The sequence below is a fragment of the Elephantulus edwardii genome, unplaced genomic scaffold (genome assembly GCF_000299155.1).
Source record: "Elephantulus edwardii isolate Elephantulus edwardi_28Jun2011 unplaced genomic scaffold, EleEdw1.0 scaffold00168, whole genome shotgun sequence".
Taxonomy (NCBI): domain Eukaryota; kingdom Metazoa; phylum Chordata; class Mammalia; order Macroscelidea; family Macroscelididae; genus Elephantulus; species Elephantulus edwardii.
The window spans coordinates 2097889-2115223 of NW_006399918.1; the positions used below are offsets into that span (position 1 = coordinate 2097889).

The 17335-nt window shown below is 38.3% G+C and overlaps 1 protein-coding gene across 1 annotated transcript; it reads right to left on the bottom strand.

Annotated features, from left to right (window-relative positions):
* Positions 1-14211: 14211 nt before the first annotated feature.
* Positions 14212-15159, bottom strand: LOC102861931 (olfactory receptor 10T2-like). The gene has a single exon (XM_006895507.1). The coding sequence runs from the start codon at positions 15157-15159 to the stop codon at positions 14212-14214; it is 948 nt and encodes a 315-aa protein (XP_006895569.1).
* Between the last annotated feature and the right edge of the window lie 2176 nt (positions 15160-17335).

Genomic DNA, 17335 nt, shown 5'->3' on the forward strand with positions numbered 1-17335 from the left:
CCGGCCCCAATCTTGCTAAATATATTCGAACTCAGAATTCCTTAGCCCTTAGTTACAGTTTCTGCCCAGTCTTAAACCAGGCTGGGTCCCATCTGTGATTCTTTGCTTCAGGCCCCAGGTAGGTGTTAGTCATCAAAGTCTGGAATGTCTTCTTAGGAGTAGCCCTGGTAACCTTTGGATGCATAGTAGGCGATGTGCCAGTGGTAGAATCCTGACAGAAACACACCAGGATGCCAATGATCAGGACAGGAATGGCCCGATTTGAACCCCTTTGCTGAAGTAGTCTGCCAGCAGGAGTGATGGGAAAGGCCTCGATCAAAAACAGCACAGTGGCGAGGGCAATGGCTTTTTTTTTTTTAAAGATATTTTAATTTTCCATAATAAAAAGTTCAAAAAAGGATAATTTTTGTTAACATTCTTGAATGTATATGTAATATAAATTGTTATAATAAACTAACGGGAGGACAAGATGTGTCATAATAAATTGGCCATAAAAAGTGTTCGTTATTTCATTAGTTTGCAGACAAATGATCTTTGCAACCATAGATCATCATCATTTAGGATCTCAATACAGCTTACAGCTCCCCAGGTGAGATGCGGACCAGACCATTTCCACTATTGTGGGACGCTCCAGAAGTTAGCGCATTAACTGTGGTAGGTAGAGTAATCTCTCCACATGATAGTTACACATCCTAATCCTTGGAATCTTAGAGTTAAAACAAGCTCAGCAGTATGACTACATTAAAGAACTTGAAAAAGAGAAATAAAAAATATGGAACGCTTCACGAATTTGCGTGTCATCCTTGCTCAGGGGCCATGCTAATCTTCTCTGTATCGTTCCGATTTTAGTATACGTGCTGCCGAAGCGAGCATGGGCAATGGCTTTTTAAGGAATCTTGGGTGGGCTTTTCTGAAACGGAAGGTCAATGTAGCCATCTTCTGTGGAAAGTCTTGAGTATTTCACTTTACTACTGGGAATCCCAGCAGCCAGGTTGGTGCGAGACGGCATCATAACACGTTGACAGGGCTACAATCGGAGGCTGCCTACTCGCCCCACTCAGCTGCTGAGATGCTGGAGGCCTTATAAGCTCTGCGTAGCCATCGGCCAGCAGCTACCCCCTCCTTTTTATTTTCTAATTCCAGCTCTTTGAATATTTTATTATAAGACTTTATTTTGGCTTTTAGAGCTACTCTTAGAAATCTTCTGTTCATTTCTTTCACTTGGCCATTTCTTCCATTTGCTTTGGCTTCTTGATTCTGTAGAGCAATTTTCAAGAGTCTTTTTTGATATCCATTCTGATTTTTTTCTTCTCTATCATTGATCTTACCTTTTGCTTTCTTCAGGCATGATATTCTTATTGTCATTCCACAACTTGTCTGCTTTTCAAACATTGGTATGTAATGCCTCAAATCTATTCTTGAGATAATGTTTACATTGTGGTGTAATAGACTCAATATTGTATTTTGTTTCTTGTGGACTTATTTTCTTCAACTCCAATTTGAACTTGTGCATAAGTAATTGTCTGTTCCACAGACAACAGTCTGTTCCACAGTTAGCACCTGGCCTGGTTTTACAACTGATAATGAACTGCTCCAGTGACTCTTTTCCATGAGTGTCGTCAATCTGATTCCTGCGTAGTCATCATGTAAGATCATGTGAGATTCATGTGTGTAGTTGTTGTTTGTGTTTTAAAAGGAAGATATTTGTAGTGAATAAATCACTGTACAAATTTCAATCATTCAATCTCCAGCATCATTTCTGTCACCAGGTTTTCAATTTCTGATGACTTGTCCTTTGTCACTAACTTTTGTATTCCAGCAATTATTAAATCAATCTTGATTGCATATCTAATCAATTTCTGAATGTAAAGGTTAGTTATTACTGTGTATTGTCAGGTTGGAACTGACTCATAGCTGACCTTCCAGCTAATTTTTAGAGGTAATTAATCATACAGGAGGTGATTACCCATCCTTCTCCTGTGGAGCAGCTGGTAAAAGCGGATGCCTTCAGGATTGCAGCACAACTTCTTCTCACTAGGCTACTAGTGCTGCCTGCAAAAGTTGGTTGGTGGTGTTATGTGCCGCCGAGTCACTTGCGACTCATAGCGACCCAACATACAACAGCCCTAAACCCTTCTCTATCCTGTGCTAATCTCACTGCCTCTGATACACCCATCCTGATTACCCCAGTCACTGAATCAATCCACCTCATAGAGGGTCTTTCCCTCCTGCCGCTGTCCCTCCACCCTCCCAAGTATGATGTCCCTCTCCAAGGACCTGTCCCTCCTTACAACGTGTCCAAAGTATGTCAGACGAAGCCTCAGAATCCTTGCTTCCAAGGAGCAGCCTGGTTTAACCCTGTCCAAGGTGAATCTGTTTGTTTTCTTGGCAGTCCATGGTATATTCAATACTCTTCTCCATCACCACAGCTCAAAGGCATCAATTATCCTTCTATTCTCCTTAGTCATTGTACAACTCTCTGATGCATAACAAGTGATTACAAAGACCAGAGCCTGTATCAGATGCACCTTAGTCTCCAGAGTGACACCATTGCTCTTCAGTACCCTGGAGAGGTCCCTAACAGCAGACTTTCCCATCATAATACGTTTTTACGCAAAAGTTGGTAGAAATCCTCAATTTCTTTATCTTTGGTTTTTGTTGTTGGTATATTAAAATTGGTGTTTTATTAAAAGATCTTCCTTATATGGATTTTGATAGTATCTTATCATCCATAGCATGGTATGTTAGGATGGATCTTGAAAGGGTCTTTTTTTATTATGAATATCACACTATTCTTTCTCAATTTTTTTCAGTCCTGCACAATATGTCTTATAATTTCCTGATCCAAAGTGGTAAACACCAGTGCATCTCAGTTCACTATTGTTGAATGTCAATCTTTAGTGTGTTCTATTTAATTTTTCACAACTTCCATTTTTTTGAGCTTTATACTTGGTGTATTCCATATTCCCATTATTAATGAATGTTTATACCTGCTTCTTTTCATTTTTAAAATGTCTTCCAATTTGTGAATTTTATTTCCTGTGTTGTCTATTGTTCACAGGGCTTTCAAAGTTCTATTATTTCCAAAGTGGATGGTTAACCCTTCTTTCTAATATGACTCCATTTGGAAGCTCCACTGAAACCTATCTATGGTGGGTGAACCTTGCTGGTATTTGAAATGCTGATGGTATGGCTTCCAGCATCACAGCAACCTGCAAGTCATTCCAGTACAGCAAATTAATGGACATGTACTGTACTCATAGGAGCAAATAATAAACAAGTATGCATATGCATACCTAGGCTATAAAATAAATAGCTTTTGACATCATTCATTTTTAAGTGGAATACAGGTTAGCTTTAGAGAGGCAAAGCAAATATTGTGCATTTATAAATAGATTCCACCACAGCTTCTACAGCCAAACAGCCACCATAGCCACTTTGTAATCCATTTAATATGCATCGTGTTGGCTGGGGGGAGAAGAATGATCAATATTCTCAGACTAAGTTAGCATATCTAGTTGATTGTTAAGATTTTTTTTACTCCATACTGATGAACATTTATGTACAAAGCAAATATTTATGTCCTTCCTCACATTTCTTGTAATTTGGTAAAACTGTAGCAACTTTTTTGTACATAATCTTAACCACTAGTTATTTCTACCAAATAAAAGTGAGAAAAATGCTTATTTTGCAGATAACTTGTCCTGTAGTTTTTGGTAAGCTTCCCTGAACCACAAAAGCTTGTTTTGTCTTTGCACTGGTGTAGGAAGGAGAACAATGCCAATTAGAACTAGGGGTTTTCATGCCCAGTCGCATGGTCATGGAGAACTTACTTTAATGTCACAGTTGTTATTTAGAAGAAGATTAGGGTTAAGAAGAAATATATGAATTCTGGAGGTATGAGTTAGATTCTTATCATGTGCTTGCTTATTTGTATTCTATTAGATTTCTTAAATACAGCAATAATTGTGAGGTTAGTGTAGGATTGGGCCTTTCCAAAAAGTAGGAACCAATTCCTGACAGCAACAGCTTAAAGTTAATGAGAAAAAAAAATAAATTAAATATGCCTATGTTAGCTAATAGAATTATAAACAAAATCTAAAAAACAACCCAGCCCACAATGAATGGGAATGATTGTATGAAACACAATGTGAATGAAGGATAGTGTGAAACACAATGTATATAAACTTTGTATGCAAATAAAAAACAAAACGAAACAAAATCTATACCCAATCTAAAAGCTTCTTTATAAGAATAGAAGAGAAAGATTAAAGTTAATGAGAAAAAATAAATTAAATATGCCTATGTTAGCTAATAGAATTTAAAACAAAATCTATACCCAATCTAAAAGTTTCTCTATAAGAATAGAAGAGAAATATGTTGAATAAATACTAAACAAAAAGATTATATATATATATATATATATATATATATCTCACAGACAAACTTCTGAAAGGATTGCAAACATAGAAAAGAACAGCAAACACAGAAAAGAATAGATGCCTTTGTACAGCTAACTGAACACTGCACATGTTTTCAAAATAAAAGCAATAATTACTTATATCTTAAAATGAGGTAATAGAGGATTGCACTGCTATCCCAGAGGCTGTACCTCTGCTGGTTTTAATTTATCAGTGACTCTGCAGAATAGCGTGTTTCCTCCAAAGTTATGTACAGCCTTGGAAAATCCATTTGAGAGTCAGTTGTGAGTTGAGTCTGACTTGGTATTGAGTGAGTGAAAGAATACTAATTTCTTTTTAGAAAACTGGGAGACAGGAATTTGATCTTTGATGATGATGGCATTTCAGAAGAGATGGTTTTCAAGTCCTTAAGGAATTATCTTTTGATCTACATACTTTTCTAAGAGGTGAAGAATTTAAAATTCTATAGAAAGATTTGAAAGGACAAAGGGCCTCTTTCTTCATATTCAGGAGATAATTAAAAGCTGTGTTCTTTTGAATTTGCATTTGTTTTTTATTATACCAGTTTTCTAGTTATTTGTGTCAGTATCTGATCTGGTGTTTTTTGGTCACATTTTGCTGTTGTTAGGTGCCATTGATTTGAGTATGACCTTGAGTAGCAATCTTATGAATAACAGATCTAAACACTGTCACATTCTGTGTTGGCTTCACATTTTCTGACACACTAGAGCCCATTGTGGCAGTAACCACGTCAACCCACCTGGTCAAGGGTCTTCCTCTCCTTCATCAACGCTCCACCTTTTAGAGCATCATATCAGCCTCCAAGGAATAGACCCTCCTAGCAACGTGCCCAAAGTATGTGAGGTGAAGTCTCATCATCTTTGGCTCTGCAGAGTGCTCTGGCTGCACCCTCTTCAAGACATATCTGTTTGCCCTTTTGGCTGCACATGGGATGTTCAGTGCTCTTCTCCGACACCACATCTCAAATACATGAATAATTCTTTTGTTGTTCTTATTCATTATCCAATTGTCAGATGCATAACAAACCATGGGAAAGACCATAGCCACAGTCATTACTAAAGACTGAAATCTACCAAAAGCCAGGAGTTGCCACTCTAAATTTGCATTTGAAAAATATATTTGCATTTTTATTTAAATTTGTCTAAAAAATCATTACTTGCTAAAAGAGGAGGTAATTATGTACTATAAAGAGGTAGAGACTTTTATTATTTGGGTTTTGTAAGTTTTCTCTCTTAATATTTGAGGGAGCTCAGAGAGCTTATTTCACTGTATTTGCTAATATCAGAATGGAAATGTTCAAACCCTCTATCCAATCCATGGGAGAAAGACGAGACAATCTGTCTAGTTAAGATTCACAGCCTTGGAAACCCAGTGGTAGGATGCAGTTTTATTCTGTCCTGTAAGGTTTCAGGTAGTGTGAAGACTGTCCCAACTTAGTAGATGATATGCCTGGTACTAAATTGTCAATAACGAGCAATTTCAGCTTCCTGATGCCTAGTATATAACACATAATGCATTCTATTTTCTTTTTAATAACTCAAAATTGTTCTCAATTTGTACTCTGTACTTTCCATGTATGAATATTAATGCATGATTGCTTTGGTTTCTCCTCATTTTCCATCATGCTTCTTTTGCAAATCAATGCCCATCCACAAATGCAAGAAATGAAAGTTATTCTATCCATTTCATTAGAGTAGATTATACGTCGAGGAGATAGCTCTCCTGCAATCATTATTTGAGTACATTCCACTGAGGGGCTCATTTTTTAGAATGCTATCAGATAATATTCAAATTCATGGTTGCTATATTGCTAAACACTGTGATACTGATGTCTCAAATGTGATAAATGGTTACCCACGGTGGACAGTGTCTGGTGGAGCTCCCCAATTAAAACAAGCTTGGAAGAAGGAGTGGCATCCACTTCTGAAATAGCTTGTTTCCAAATATTCTTTGAACTTGGAGAAACAATGAAAGTTATACAAGCATTCAGGTCTTTTGTTCATAGGGTTGCTATGAGTCGTCTACAACTCAATGGCACTTAACAACAACCACCACCAGCATTTGGGTGTGCTGGAATTTAAAAATGTTAATTTATTTTGGAATGAACATTCCTTTAAGTTGTGTTGTTGAAGTAACTTGGAGTTGCTGTGATGATGAACAACTGCGCCATAGGTGTGTCAAACACCATAATTGGCTATCCATTATGGGCAGTGTTTGGTGGAGCTCCCAGACTGAATCAGGTTTGAAGATAGATAGATAGGTAGATAGATAGATGGCACTTGCATTTAAAAGTTTATTAGGCTTGAGAACCTAGTGTGATTTCATTTTGGAGGAACATTCTGCTAAGTCGTACAGCACTCTTCTTTCAACTTGCTGTACTGAGGTAATCTGGGTTTGCTGTGAAGCTGAACCTTGTGCCATTGGGAGGTCAAATGCCATAGCAGCTGCCCATGGTGGACAGTGTTTGGTGGAGCTCGCAGTTTAAGACAGGTTTGGAAGCAGGAATGGCACCTACTTCCTAAACCACATGCCTCTGGAAACTCTATGAACTTGGAGAAATGATAGTTCTAGAAAGGCTTCAGGCCTTTTCTTCATAGGTTCTCTATGAGTTGTGCTCAACTCAATGGCAATCAACACCACCACCTCAAAGGGTTGCAACGCGTATAAGTGATTTTTGTTTGTTTGATATTTGATGTTACAAAACAAGTCCTACCTAGAGTAGTACAAATGGTTAACTCACTTGACTGCTAATGACATATGAGTTTATCTAGATGTGTCTTAGAAGAAATGCTTGGCGATCTGCTTCCAAAAACAGTCACTGGAAACACTCTAGAAACATAGTTCTCCTCTGACACAGCTAGGAGCTTTGAGTTAAAGCTGACTTGATGGCCACTGGTTTATAATATGAAACTTATTATATTCTTTAAAATAGGATGAGAAAGGACATCTACTTTGTGATTGTTCTTGCTATGTGCTATCATGTGGGAATGAAATCATAGATGACTGTCTAGTAGGTTTTAAGAGGCTATAAGTTGCCTCTTTTTTAAAAAGGAGGAGGTTACCCATCTTTTTCCCAGGTTGCAACTTGTGGATTTGAACAGTAGGCTTTTGGGTTGACAGGACAACTCCTTATCCTCAGGGATAATAAAAACCTCAAAGGACATGTTTTGAAATATTGGTCAAATTAAACATTAAAAAAAGAGTATATTTCTTATTTAGCATTTCTATTTTAATATAATTTCAGAAAATATTAACATTGACATAAAACAAATTTCTTAAACTTTGTCAAGTAAGTTCTTCTTACAATAAAAATCTAATATTGACATCAGAACAAAATTGACTTCAAAATAAAAAGCTAACTGTTCTTATGGAAGCAGCTCAAATGTCCAAATACAGCTGAATGGATAGAGGAATTAACACAATGGAATACTATGCAGCTCTCAGGAGCAGTGTTTTAAAAAAATAATACCTAACTTGGGAGAGACTGGAGAACATTATGAGGAGTGAAGTAATTCTGTCTTATAAGGACAAATACTGCATATAACTATTTATTATTGTAAACATAGAAGGATAACTAGTAAAACATGTATGGGGGCCCAAGAGAAGAAAGTGTGGGAGCAAAGGGGTGAGGATGGGCAGGGGCAAATCCACAGGGTTGCACAATTTGGTGAGTAGAAGGTGGGGGTGAAGGAAATGGGAAGGATTTGGTGGGGACCTGAAAAGTTAGGGTAATTATGGGCAAGGTCTAATGGTAATTAATTTTATAAAACATAGTGCATGGAAATTATTGTATGAAAGACAATGTTAATGAAGAATAGTGTGAAATAAAAGCATACAAACTTTGTAAGCAAGCCAACATAAAATAAATAAATAAAATTCTTGCAAAAAAGTTCAACTGTTCTTTGTGAAGTCTGCAACAGAGGCTTCAGAGACTATTTCCTAGGGCAGAGAACTTATTTTCCTTAAAATTAGTACTCTGATTAAATGTAATATTTTATAGAACACTTAAGTTATCATCATGTAAACAACTGTATTCTAATTTTTTCATTGTGAAAGAACTATCTGCTAGTGCTGGGTATCCTGGCAGAGAAGTATTCTGCCAATTATTAAACACTAAATATCCTCCTCACAATTATAGTGAGAATAATTCAAGGAAATAACAGAGAAGAACTCTTGTAAGAGGTGTAAAGGAGCCCTGATAGTGTACTGGTTAACTGCTTCACTGTTAGCCAAAAGGTCAGTAGTCTGAATCCATCAGACACTCTGTGGAAGAAAGATGTTTCAGTTTCCCGTAAAGATTACAATGGTGAGAACCCCATGGGATAGGTCTACACTGTTTTATGCTGCTGTTGTGCTCATGTACCATCAAGTTTGAAGAGACTCAAAAGTGACCCTTCAATGAATTTTCAGAGGCTGTAAATGACACAGGGGGATATTGTTCATTTTTCAACAACTGGTACATTCAAACTACATACCTTTCAGTTGATAATGCAACTCCTTGCTTGCTCCGTAGACCTCCAGAGTTCCCTCTGTGTCACACAGTGTTACTATAAGTCAGACTTGATTTGATAGCAGTGGATTTAGTACTCTGTTTTGAACTCAAAGAAGTGCTTTTGCCCCATGGAAATCAGTTTATTCCATTGTTTGGGGGAAAGAAAAAAACAATTAGTTCCTTGGTCTTTTGTTAATTTTAAAGGGAAGTTCTCTTTGTTAGACATGGGTAAAGGGAGCAGAGATGGAGATTTGGGATCTGAGACAGCACAGAAAACAGTGCTTATGAGGCAGCTGGGGGTTCATGGGAGTGTTGTAAATGGAAGTTAAAGAGAAGGAGTCACAGAGCTGGCACCTAGAACAACAAGCATGAAAATGGATTACTATGCCTCAAAGAACCATGCTAGCTCACACAGCCCTCTAGAATGAGAGTGTGAACCAGCACCTCCTGTCAGCTCTGTAGAAACGTCCTCACTAATAATAGGTTGAGGCATGGCAAGAGAGACAAATAGCACATGCTGAACTGGCCCTCAATCTATTTTGTGATAGTGTAGAAACCACTGACACTCCCCTTTTATTTGTATAAGTCCTCAAGGTCCTTAGGGTTTCTGAAAAATTCAGATGTAGAAGGCTTTACGAAGGAAATAATGAATTTCTTGTTAATAAGGCAGTGACTGTGAGAGTGGACAGGTGGAAGGAATGGGGAGAAGCTTAATGACTACTTGGAAAACCAATATATTTTACTGCAAGTGAGCCTTGATTTATGGAGCAATTAATTTAAATTTGATAACTATATGTTCACTATTTTTAAAAAAATTCAGATTTTTTTCACATCATTTCTTCTCCCACAGACGCAACATTTTTTTAAGTACTTAAGGATAAACTGTAGAAGCCCTCTCACCTCACCTAATCAATATAGTTGATTATCTCTAAAACTCATAAAGCAGAAAAGAATGACTCGTCTGAAATTTAATATTTTTTTAAGACAGAGGAAAATTGATTAAGCAAAGGAAACAGTCTTAAAAAATAAGTGACTACCAGAGGAATGTCTATGTTTCATTGGCTATGCAAAGACGTTTGACTGTATGGATCACCACAACTGTGATAACTTTGAGAAAAACAGAAATCCCAGAATAAGCGATTGTGCTTACACAAAACCTATACTTGGACCAGGAGACAGTTGTCAGAACAGAGCAAGGAAACACTGCATGGTTCAAAATCAGGAAAGGTGTACTCCGGGGATGTGGTCTGTTTTCATACCTTTTCAGTCTGTATGCAGAACAGACCATCCAGGAGGCTGGGCTCTATGAGGAGAAATGTGACATCAGGATTGGAAGAAGACTCACTAACAACCCGCATTATGCAGATAACACAACCCTGCTTGCTGAAATTGAGGAAGACCTGAGGCATTTGTTGCCAAAGATCAAGGACTTGCAGTCTTCAATATGGATTAAAGCTCAACATGAAGAAAAGATTCTCACCACTGGGCCTATTGACAGCATCATGATAAACAGTGAAGAGACTATGATTGTTAACAGCTTCAATTTGCTTGGCTCCACAATCAACACACATGGTACCAGCAATCAGGAAATCAAAAAAGGAATTGCATTGGGAGAATACAATGTCTGGGACTTCACCAGAATACTAGAGAGCGATGATGTCAGTCTGGAGAGTAAGGTGCACCTGATCAGGCCCCAGTCTTTGTAATTGTGTGCTATGCATCAGAAAGCTGGAAAATAACTAGGGACAATAGAAAAAGAATTGATGTCTTTGAGTTGTGGTGCTGGAGAAGAGTACTGAATATACCATGGACTGCTAGGAGAACAAACAGGTTCATCCTGGAGAAGGTGAAACCAGGCTGCCCCGTGGAGGCAAGGATTCTGAAGCTTCGTCTGGCAGACATACTTTGAACATGTTACCTGGAGAGACCAGTCCTTGGAGAGGGACATCACGCTTAAGGGTGTGGAGGGACAGCTCAAGAGAGGAAGACCTTGAATAAAATGGATTGACTCAGTGACTGGGGTAATGGCAGTGGGAATGTCAGAGATGATGAGCTCAGGATAGAGCAGAGTTTAGAGTTGTTGTACACTGAGCTGGTGTACATAGAGTTGCCAGCATCTTGAAGGAACTTAACAATAAGCAATAAATCTTGGAATAGATAGGTGAGAAAAGGCCTCTGTAATTTAAATATTTTGTCTCAACTCATTTAAGCACGTCCAGGATGCAAGTGATCTGAGGTGGTTTAAACAATAAGTTTAAAGCAGTGGTTGAGGTAGTTTGGACAAGTACTAGGCAGGAAGGATGCTTGGCAGGGGTTTTCCATAATGGCAGGATATTTAACACTTCTCAGAGCAGTTTTTGTCCTCATTCTGGTTGTCAGGTATAACTGGGATAGAGGGGAAACCAGATAAAATGAAGTAGAAGGGGGCCAGGTACAAAGCAGTGGAGAGGTGTCCAGTACAGGGAGTGGACCGGGCTATTGTCATAAGTTCTGGTTGCTAAGCATGAGGGAGAGGACAATAGTTTGTAGAAAGCATCAGGTTCTGAAGCCATTTGTTCATGTCTCTTAATAAGTATATATACTCTTTCTCTCTCTCATTGTGGTTGAGACTGACTCAACCTTACGCTCCAAAGGATTTTCCAGAGGCTGTAAATTTTCTCCCTTGGAACAGCTGGTGGATTCAAACTCCTCAGGTTTTGGTTGACAATGCAAATTCCTACCCAGTAGGGCACCACAGCTCCCTATGTGTATACACCACAAATCTAACTATAATTGAGTAGTTAAATTCTAATTACTTAAATGAGGAGCAGAAGTTTAGAGACATTGGCAAAATAATCCAAACATATGATCTGCCTAGGCTTTAATAAAAGTTTTCTATGATTCTTTTATTCTTACTTAATCTTTGCAAAACACTAGATCTGACTGTGTCAGAGACAATCTTTCATGCAATTATGAACCAGTTACATAATACAAAATTATATTTCACAAAGAAAATTAATTGAACAGTAAATAGAAGCATCTAGGGGCTGAAACCTACAAGCTGACTAACGAGAAAGTGATCTTTTAGGCTTGCATGTTCATTGTGCTATGAAATTAAGGAGTTTACAGAGGAGAAAAGCATATTCATTAACTTTTATCTGGAACATTTTCCTTATTTGTTCATAGTTTTTAATTTTTTTATAACTTGTAAGTATGGAGAATTTTTTTCTGGACAAGGCTGAGGAAGCAAGCAGTGAAAGGATGTAAGGAAAGTTACTGACTCTCCAAATTAGAGAGCAGGTCTTTTACTGACTAGTTCATTCACATATTAACTAAGATTCTCAGTTGTTCAGATGAAAAACCCAAAGCACAAAGTCTTAACAGTTTTAAAAATCTGGTCTCAAATTATGTAGCTTGAAAACTACAGAGTTGTGATTTAAAGTTAGTTATGATTGGAGTTTATTATCACTATCATTCCAAGAAAAGGTTAGATTCCTGTACCTTTTATATTCTGGCTACTGTAGGAGTTGTTGTTGTTGTTGTTGTGTGCCATCGAGTCAGAACCAACTCATAGCTGACCCTCTGGGTTTTCAGGGGTGGTAAATTGTATGGGAGTAGATTGTTCATCCTTCTTCCATGGAGCAGCGTATGCCTTCAGATTGCAACACAGCTTTGTTACTACTAGGCCACTAGAACTTTCTATTGTAGGAATAGTCAACTGAATGTTTAAGATCACTTCTGCCTCTTCACAGCATTACATTCAACTTAAGTAGCATGTATGAAAACGACATTGACTTATTGCCATGAGTCAGAACCAATTCAGAGCTGACCCTGCATCTGTAAATTTCCAGAAAGGAGTTTGGATAAATTTTTCTTGTGGATTGGAAATTCCAGTGACATGTGGTCTTTGGGGTAGCAGTACGAATCCCTATAGACCAGGCCACCAGGGCCCCAAAAGGCCATTAGTGGTTGTTTTAGTCTGTTATTAAAAGAAACTATCTTCTGGAAGACTTAAACAAATCATCATGTAAAGACAAAAAGAATAAATTAGGATTTTTAATTAATGTATCTGTAAAATCTATTAACAATATTTTTGAAAAGTCTCCGAAAAGATTGACCAATATTTTGGTTACTGAAAAAGAGTTTCCCGCTATTGAAATCTTGTTCTACCCTTCAGGTTCAGTTAAAATTTCACTCTCCTAGGCTCATGTACTCCAAAGGTTTTTTCTTTGAGAAGAAAATAAATAATTTTTGTCCCATGACACTTTGGTACCATAATCCTATATGTCTTTAACAATTCTGGTTATCTTGTTGTTGTTGTTGTTATGTGCTGTCACATCACCTGTGACTCATAGCAACCCTATGTACAACAGCCCTAAACTCTGCTCTATTCTGTGCCAATCTTATTGTTTCTGACACAACTACCCCATTACCCCAGTCACTGAATCAATCTACCTCATAGAGGGTCTTCTTCTCTTGTGCTGTTCCTCCAGTCTCCCAAGCAAGAGGGCGCTCTCCAAGGATTGTTCCCAAATTGCAACTTGTCTAAAGTATGTCAGAGGAAGCTTCAGAAACCTTGTCTGCAAGAAGCAGCCTGGTCTCATCCTTTCCAGGATTAACCTGTTTGATCTCTTAGGAATCTATGATATATTAAACACTCTTCTCCTGCACCACAGCTCAAAGGCATCAATTCTTCTTCTATCATGCCTAGTCAATGTCCAGCTTAATGATGCATAGCAAGTAGTTGCAAAGGCTAAAGCCTGGATTAGTCACACTTTAGTCTCCAGACTGACATCATTGCTCTTCAATACTTTGGAGAGGTTATTTTTTTTAAATTGTTTCTTTCTACATCTTCTTTCTCCTACTGCCATAAGCTGTGAAATTATTCACCTTATTTTATTTTTCTGAGGATGGTACCTAACACATGGTGCATTTGCTATGAATTTCTGTGTTCTGGATAAGATTTTCCAGTAACTTCAGATTGAGTCCTCTCAATTAAAACAGGACAGTCTGTCAGCTGTCAGTCCTTTCAGCTTTGTTTTCGAGGTTTTCTTTGAAAAGCTATCCGATTCTTCAGGCAAGCATGAGTCCTATTTCTGATTAAGCATTGGACATTGTAACCTGTCCAATAGTCTGCACTTTTTCTAGAATTTAAGGCAAGAAAAAAGGTAACAGTGGCCTTAATCCTTGGAAACATTGTCCAAGTCTTAAACTGATACAGAAACAGAGAAAATGTCATGTCTTTGACTTCTTTCTTGATTTTCTAGTTTTTTGTTGTTTGTTTTGTTTTTTCCCCCCTCATATAATCTTGCTTGCTACAGGTATTCCCAGAACTCTTTTCAGTGCAGTCTTCACCTCCTGGTTTCTCAGACTGTAGACAAGAGGGTTAAGTAGGGGAGTGACCACAGTGTAGGTCACTGCCACCAACTGATCCTTGTCTGAGGCTGACTTCGACTTGGGCCGAAGGTAGATGATGGAGGCACAGCCATAGTGAACAAAGACCACAGTAAGGTGGGATACACACGTGGCGAAGGCCTTTTTCTTTCCCTCGGCTGATGGGATCTTCAGGATGGTGTTAACAATGAAACCGTAGGATATTAGAATTAACAGAAAGGGCACCATGATCACCAGGATGCTGAGGCTGAATAATGCCAGTTCTTTCACATGGGTGTCCGTGCAGGCCAACTTGATAACAGGTGCCATGTCACAGAAATAGTGGTTCACTCTGTTGGGACCACAGAAAGGCATGTCACAGATGAGGTTGGTGGCCACCAAAGTGATGAAGAACCCTGTGAATCCTGACAGAGAAATAAGCCCTAATCCTAGTCTTTTGTTCATGATGAGTGTGTATCGCAGGGGATGGCAAATTGCCACATAGCGATCATACCCCATTACGGCAATGAGGAAACAGTTGGTACAGGCAAAACCAAGGAAAAAGAAGAGCTGGGTGGCACATGCCACAAAGGAGATGATCTTGGTGGTTGAGAGCAAATGCACCAGCAGCTGAGGGATGATGACAAATGTGTAGCAGGATTCTGAAAAGGAAAGAATGAAGAGAAAGCCATACATGGGAGTATGCAGTGTCCGGCTGAAGCGGATGACAATCATGATGGTTGCATTGGCCACCAAGATTGTCAGGTACAGGAGGAGGAAGATGACAAAAAGCAGCAGCTGGAATTCTCCCAGGCTGGAAAAGCCCACCAAGATGAACTGTGTGACCACGGTGGTTCTGTTGAAACCTTGCATCTAGAAGGCTTACTGTAAATGAATTTGGGAGAGACAAATTTATAACTATTATTATAACAAGAACATTTCCCTAATTCTTCAACTTTAAATATACCATGTTGTTTACATCCACAAACCAACCAACCAACCAAAAACCATTGCCATTGAGTTGATTACAAGTACAGCAACCTATGGGACAGAGTAGAACCACCATAGGGTTTTCAAAGCTGTGAATCTTTATGGAAGAAGGTTGGGACCCCTTTCTCCTGAGGAGTGGTTAGGGTGTTTGAACCAATAAATTCCCTTTGGTGACTTTTATAAGAAATGATTAATTTCTCATAAAGGAGGAATGATTATAGAGATTTACAAAAGCTAAAAAGAATCAAATACTCAATATTGAATATTGAATGGGCAAACTCCTTCCATGTGATTAACTGCCTCTGAAAACCTGGCGAGTCCACTATGGGTCAGGCCTGACTCAATAGTATACAGTAACATCTAATCATAAAGACGCTCCAGTGGCTGAGTGGTAAAGGGTTAGCCTGCTTCCTCAAAAGCATGTGGTCTAAATCTACTGGTTGCTCTGTGTGAGACATACGAGCAATCACCTCTCATGCGATTTACTGTGGTAGAGGACTAGCTATGAGTCAATTCCCACTCCACAGTACATACAACAGTAGCATCTAATGATGAGGCATTTCTCCATTATTATATAAGTGAAAAGACAGGATACAAAGCTGTATATATAAAACGTTAGTGATAGTTTTGACTTTCTGATATATTTTTCAAAAGTCTAGCAAGAAACAATTTAATAATTGATGGCCTACTGGCAAGAAATTGCACTGCAATCCCAAAGGCATGTGGTTTGAGGCCACCAGCTGCAATCTCCTCCCGTGTGATTAACTGCCTCTCAAAACCTGCCAGAGGGTCAGCTATGGGTTAGTTCTGATTATACGGTGCATAACAACAATGAATATATTCTATACACCCCAATTTATATCTCTTTTAAACTGCTGTCCAAACATAAACAAGATTTATCTGCTGCTTCTAAAAAAGGATGTTATTATTTTTGAGAGTAAAAAGAGTTTCCTTTTGGAATACCCAGTATATAAATTATGCATGCTTTTGGTAACACCCATTTGTGTAGATGATTATTCATAGCATTGTATACTTTGTTGTTGCTGTTAAGTGCCTTTGAGTTGCAGGTGACTCATAGCGACCCTATGAAGGAGAGTCCTCGACGCTTGGGCCTTTCATTCTCTCACCAGGTTCACAGGGTTTCCGGAGGCAAGCTATTACCGAAGTGGATGCCACTTCTCCTTCCAATGGATACTTTGGTCCCTAAAAATACATCAGTGGCATGCTGAGATGGAGGTCAATATATGAGCAACCAAATAAAACAAACAGGCTCAACAGTAAATGTAAATTTTAAGTGCAATAGCAATTCCCGAATGAAAATAGAGAATCCAACTTCTATCATTTGAGCTAAACCAGAAAGTATCTTTGAGGCATCAGGATGAAAAGAGTGACTGAGGAAGGGAGGGGAGAATTGCTCATATTAAGATTTATATACACATTTACCTTGTTGGGTTTTGTTTTTTTCTTAGTGGATCGTAGCATGAACAATATGTGCTAGACTACTAACCTAAAAGTTGGTAGCTCAGAATCATTTAGCAGTGTCAAGGAAAAGAGAAATGTGCAGCATGGATGCTCTGTAGCATGTGTTATCCCAAGCTAGAATGGACTGAGTGGCAACTTTTGACCTTAGTGGTAGAACAGGAATGCTATTGGCCCTACTATGGTTCAGGAAACAGACCATCTCCTCAAGCTCTTTTGAAACTTTCTATTAGTTCATATAAGAAAAAGCATATGCAACTAGTTTTTTAAAAAACATTGATTTTTGTACATTCATATAAATTATGTTTATAATATTAATTATAATTGATCAATGCTTTTTCTCACCACCTCTCATCAAATCCTTTCTGCATCTTGCCTATTCCTTCACCCCACTCATCCATGCTCTTTTCTCTGTTGTTTCTCTCTTTTCTTTATTTTCCCCCCTCCTTCATCTCCCCTTCACCCTCCCGTTTGAACTGTTAAATGTGTTCTGTTCTGAATTGCTAGTTAAGTGTCCTCAAATACAGCACAGATAATAGTGACACTATCAACAATAGATCTTCCATCTGTCCTATCTTGT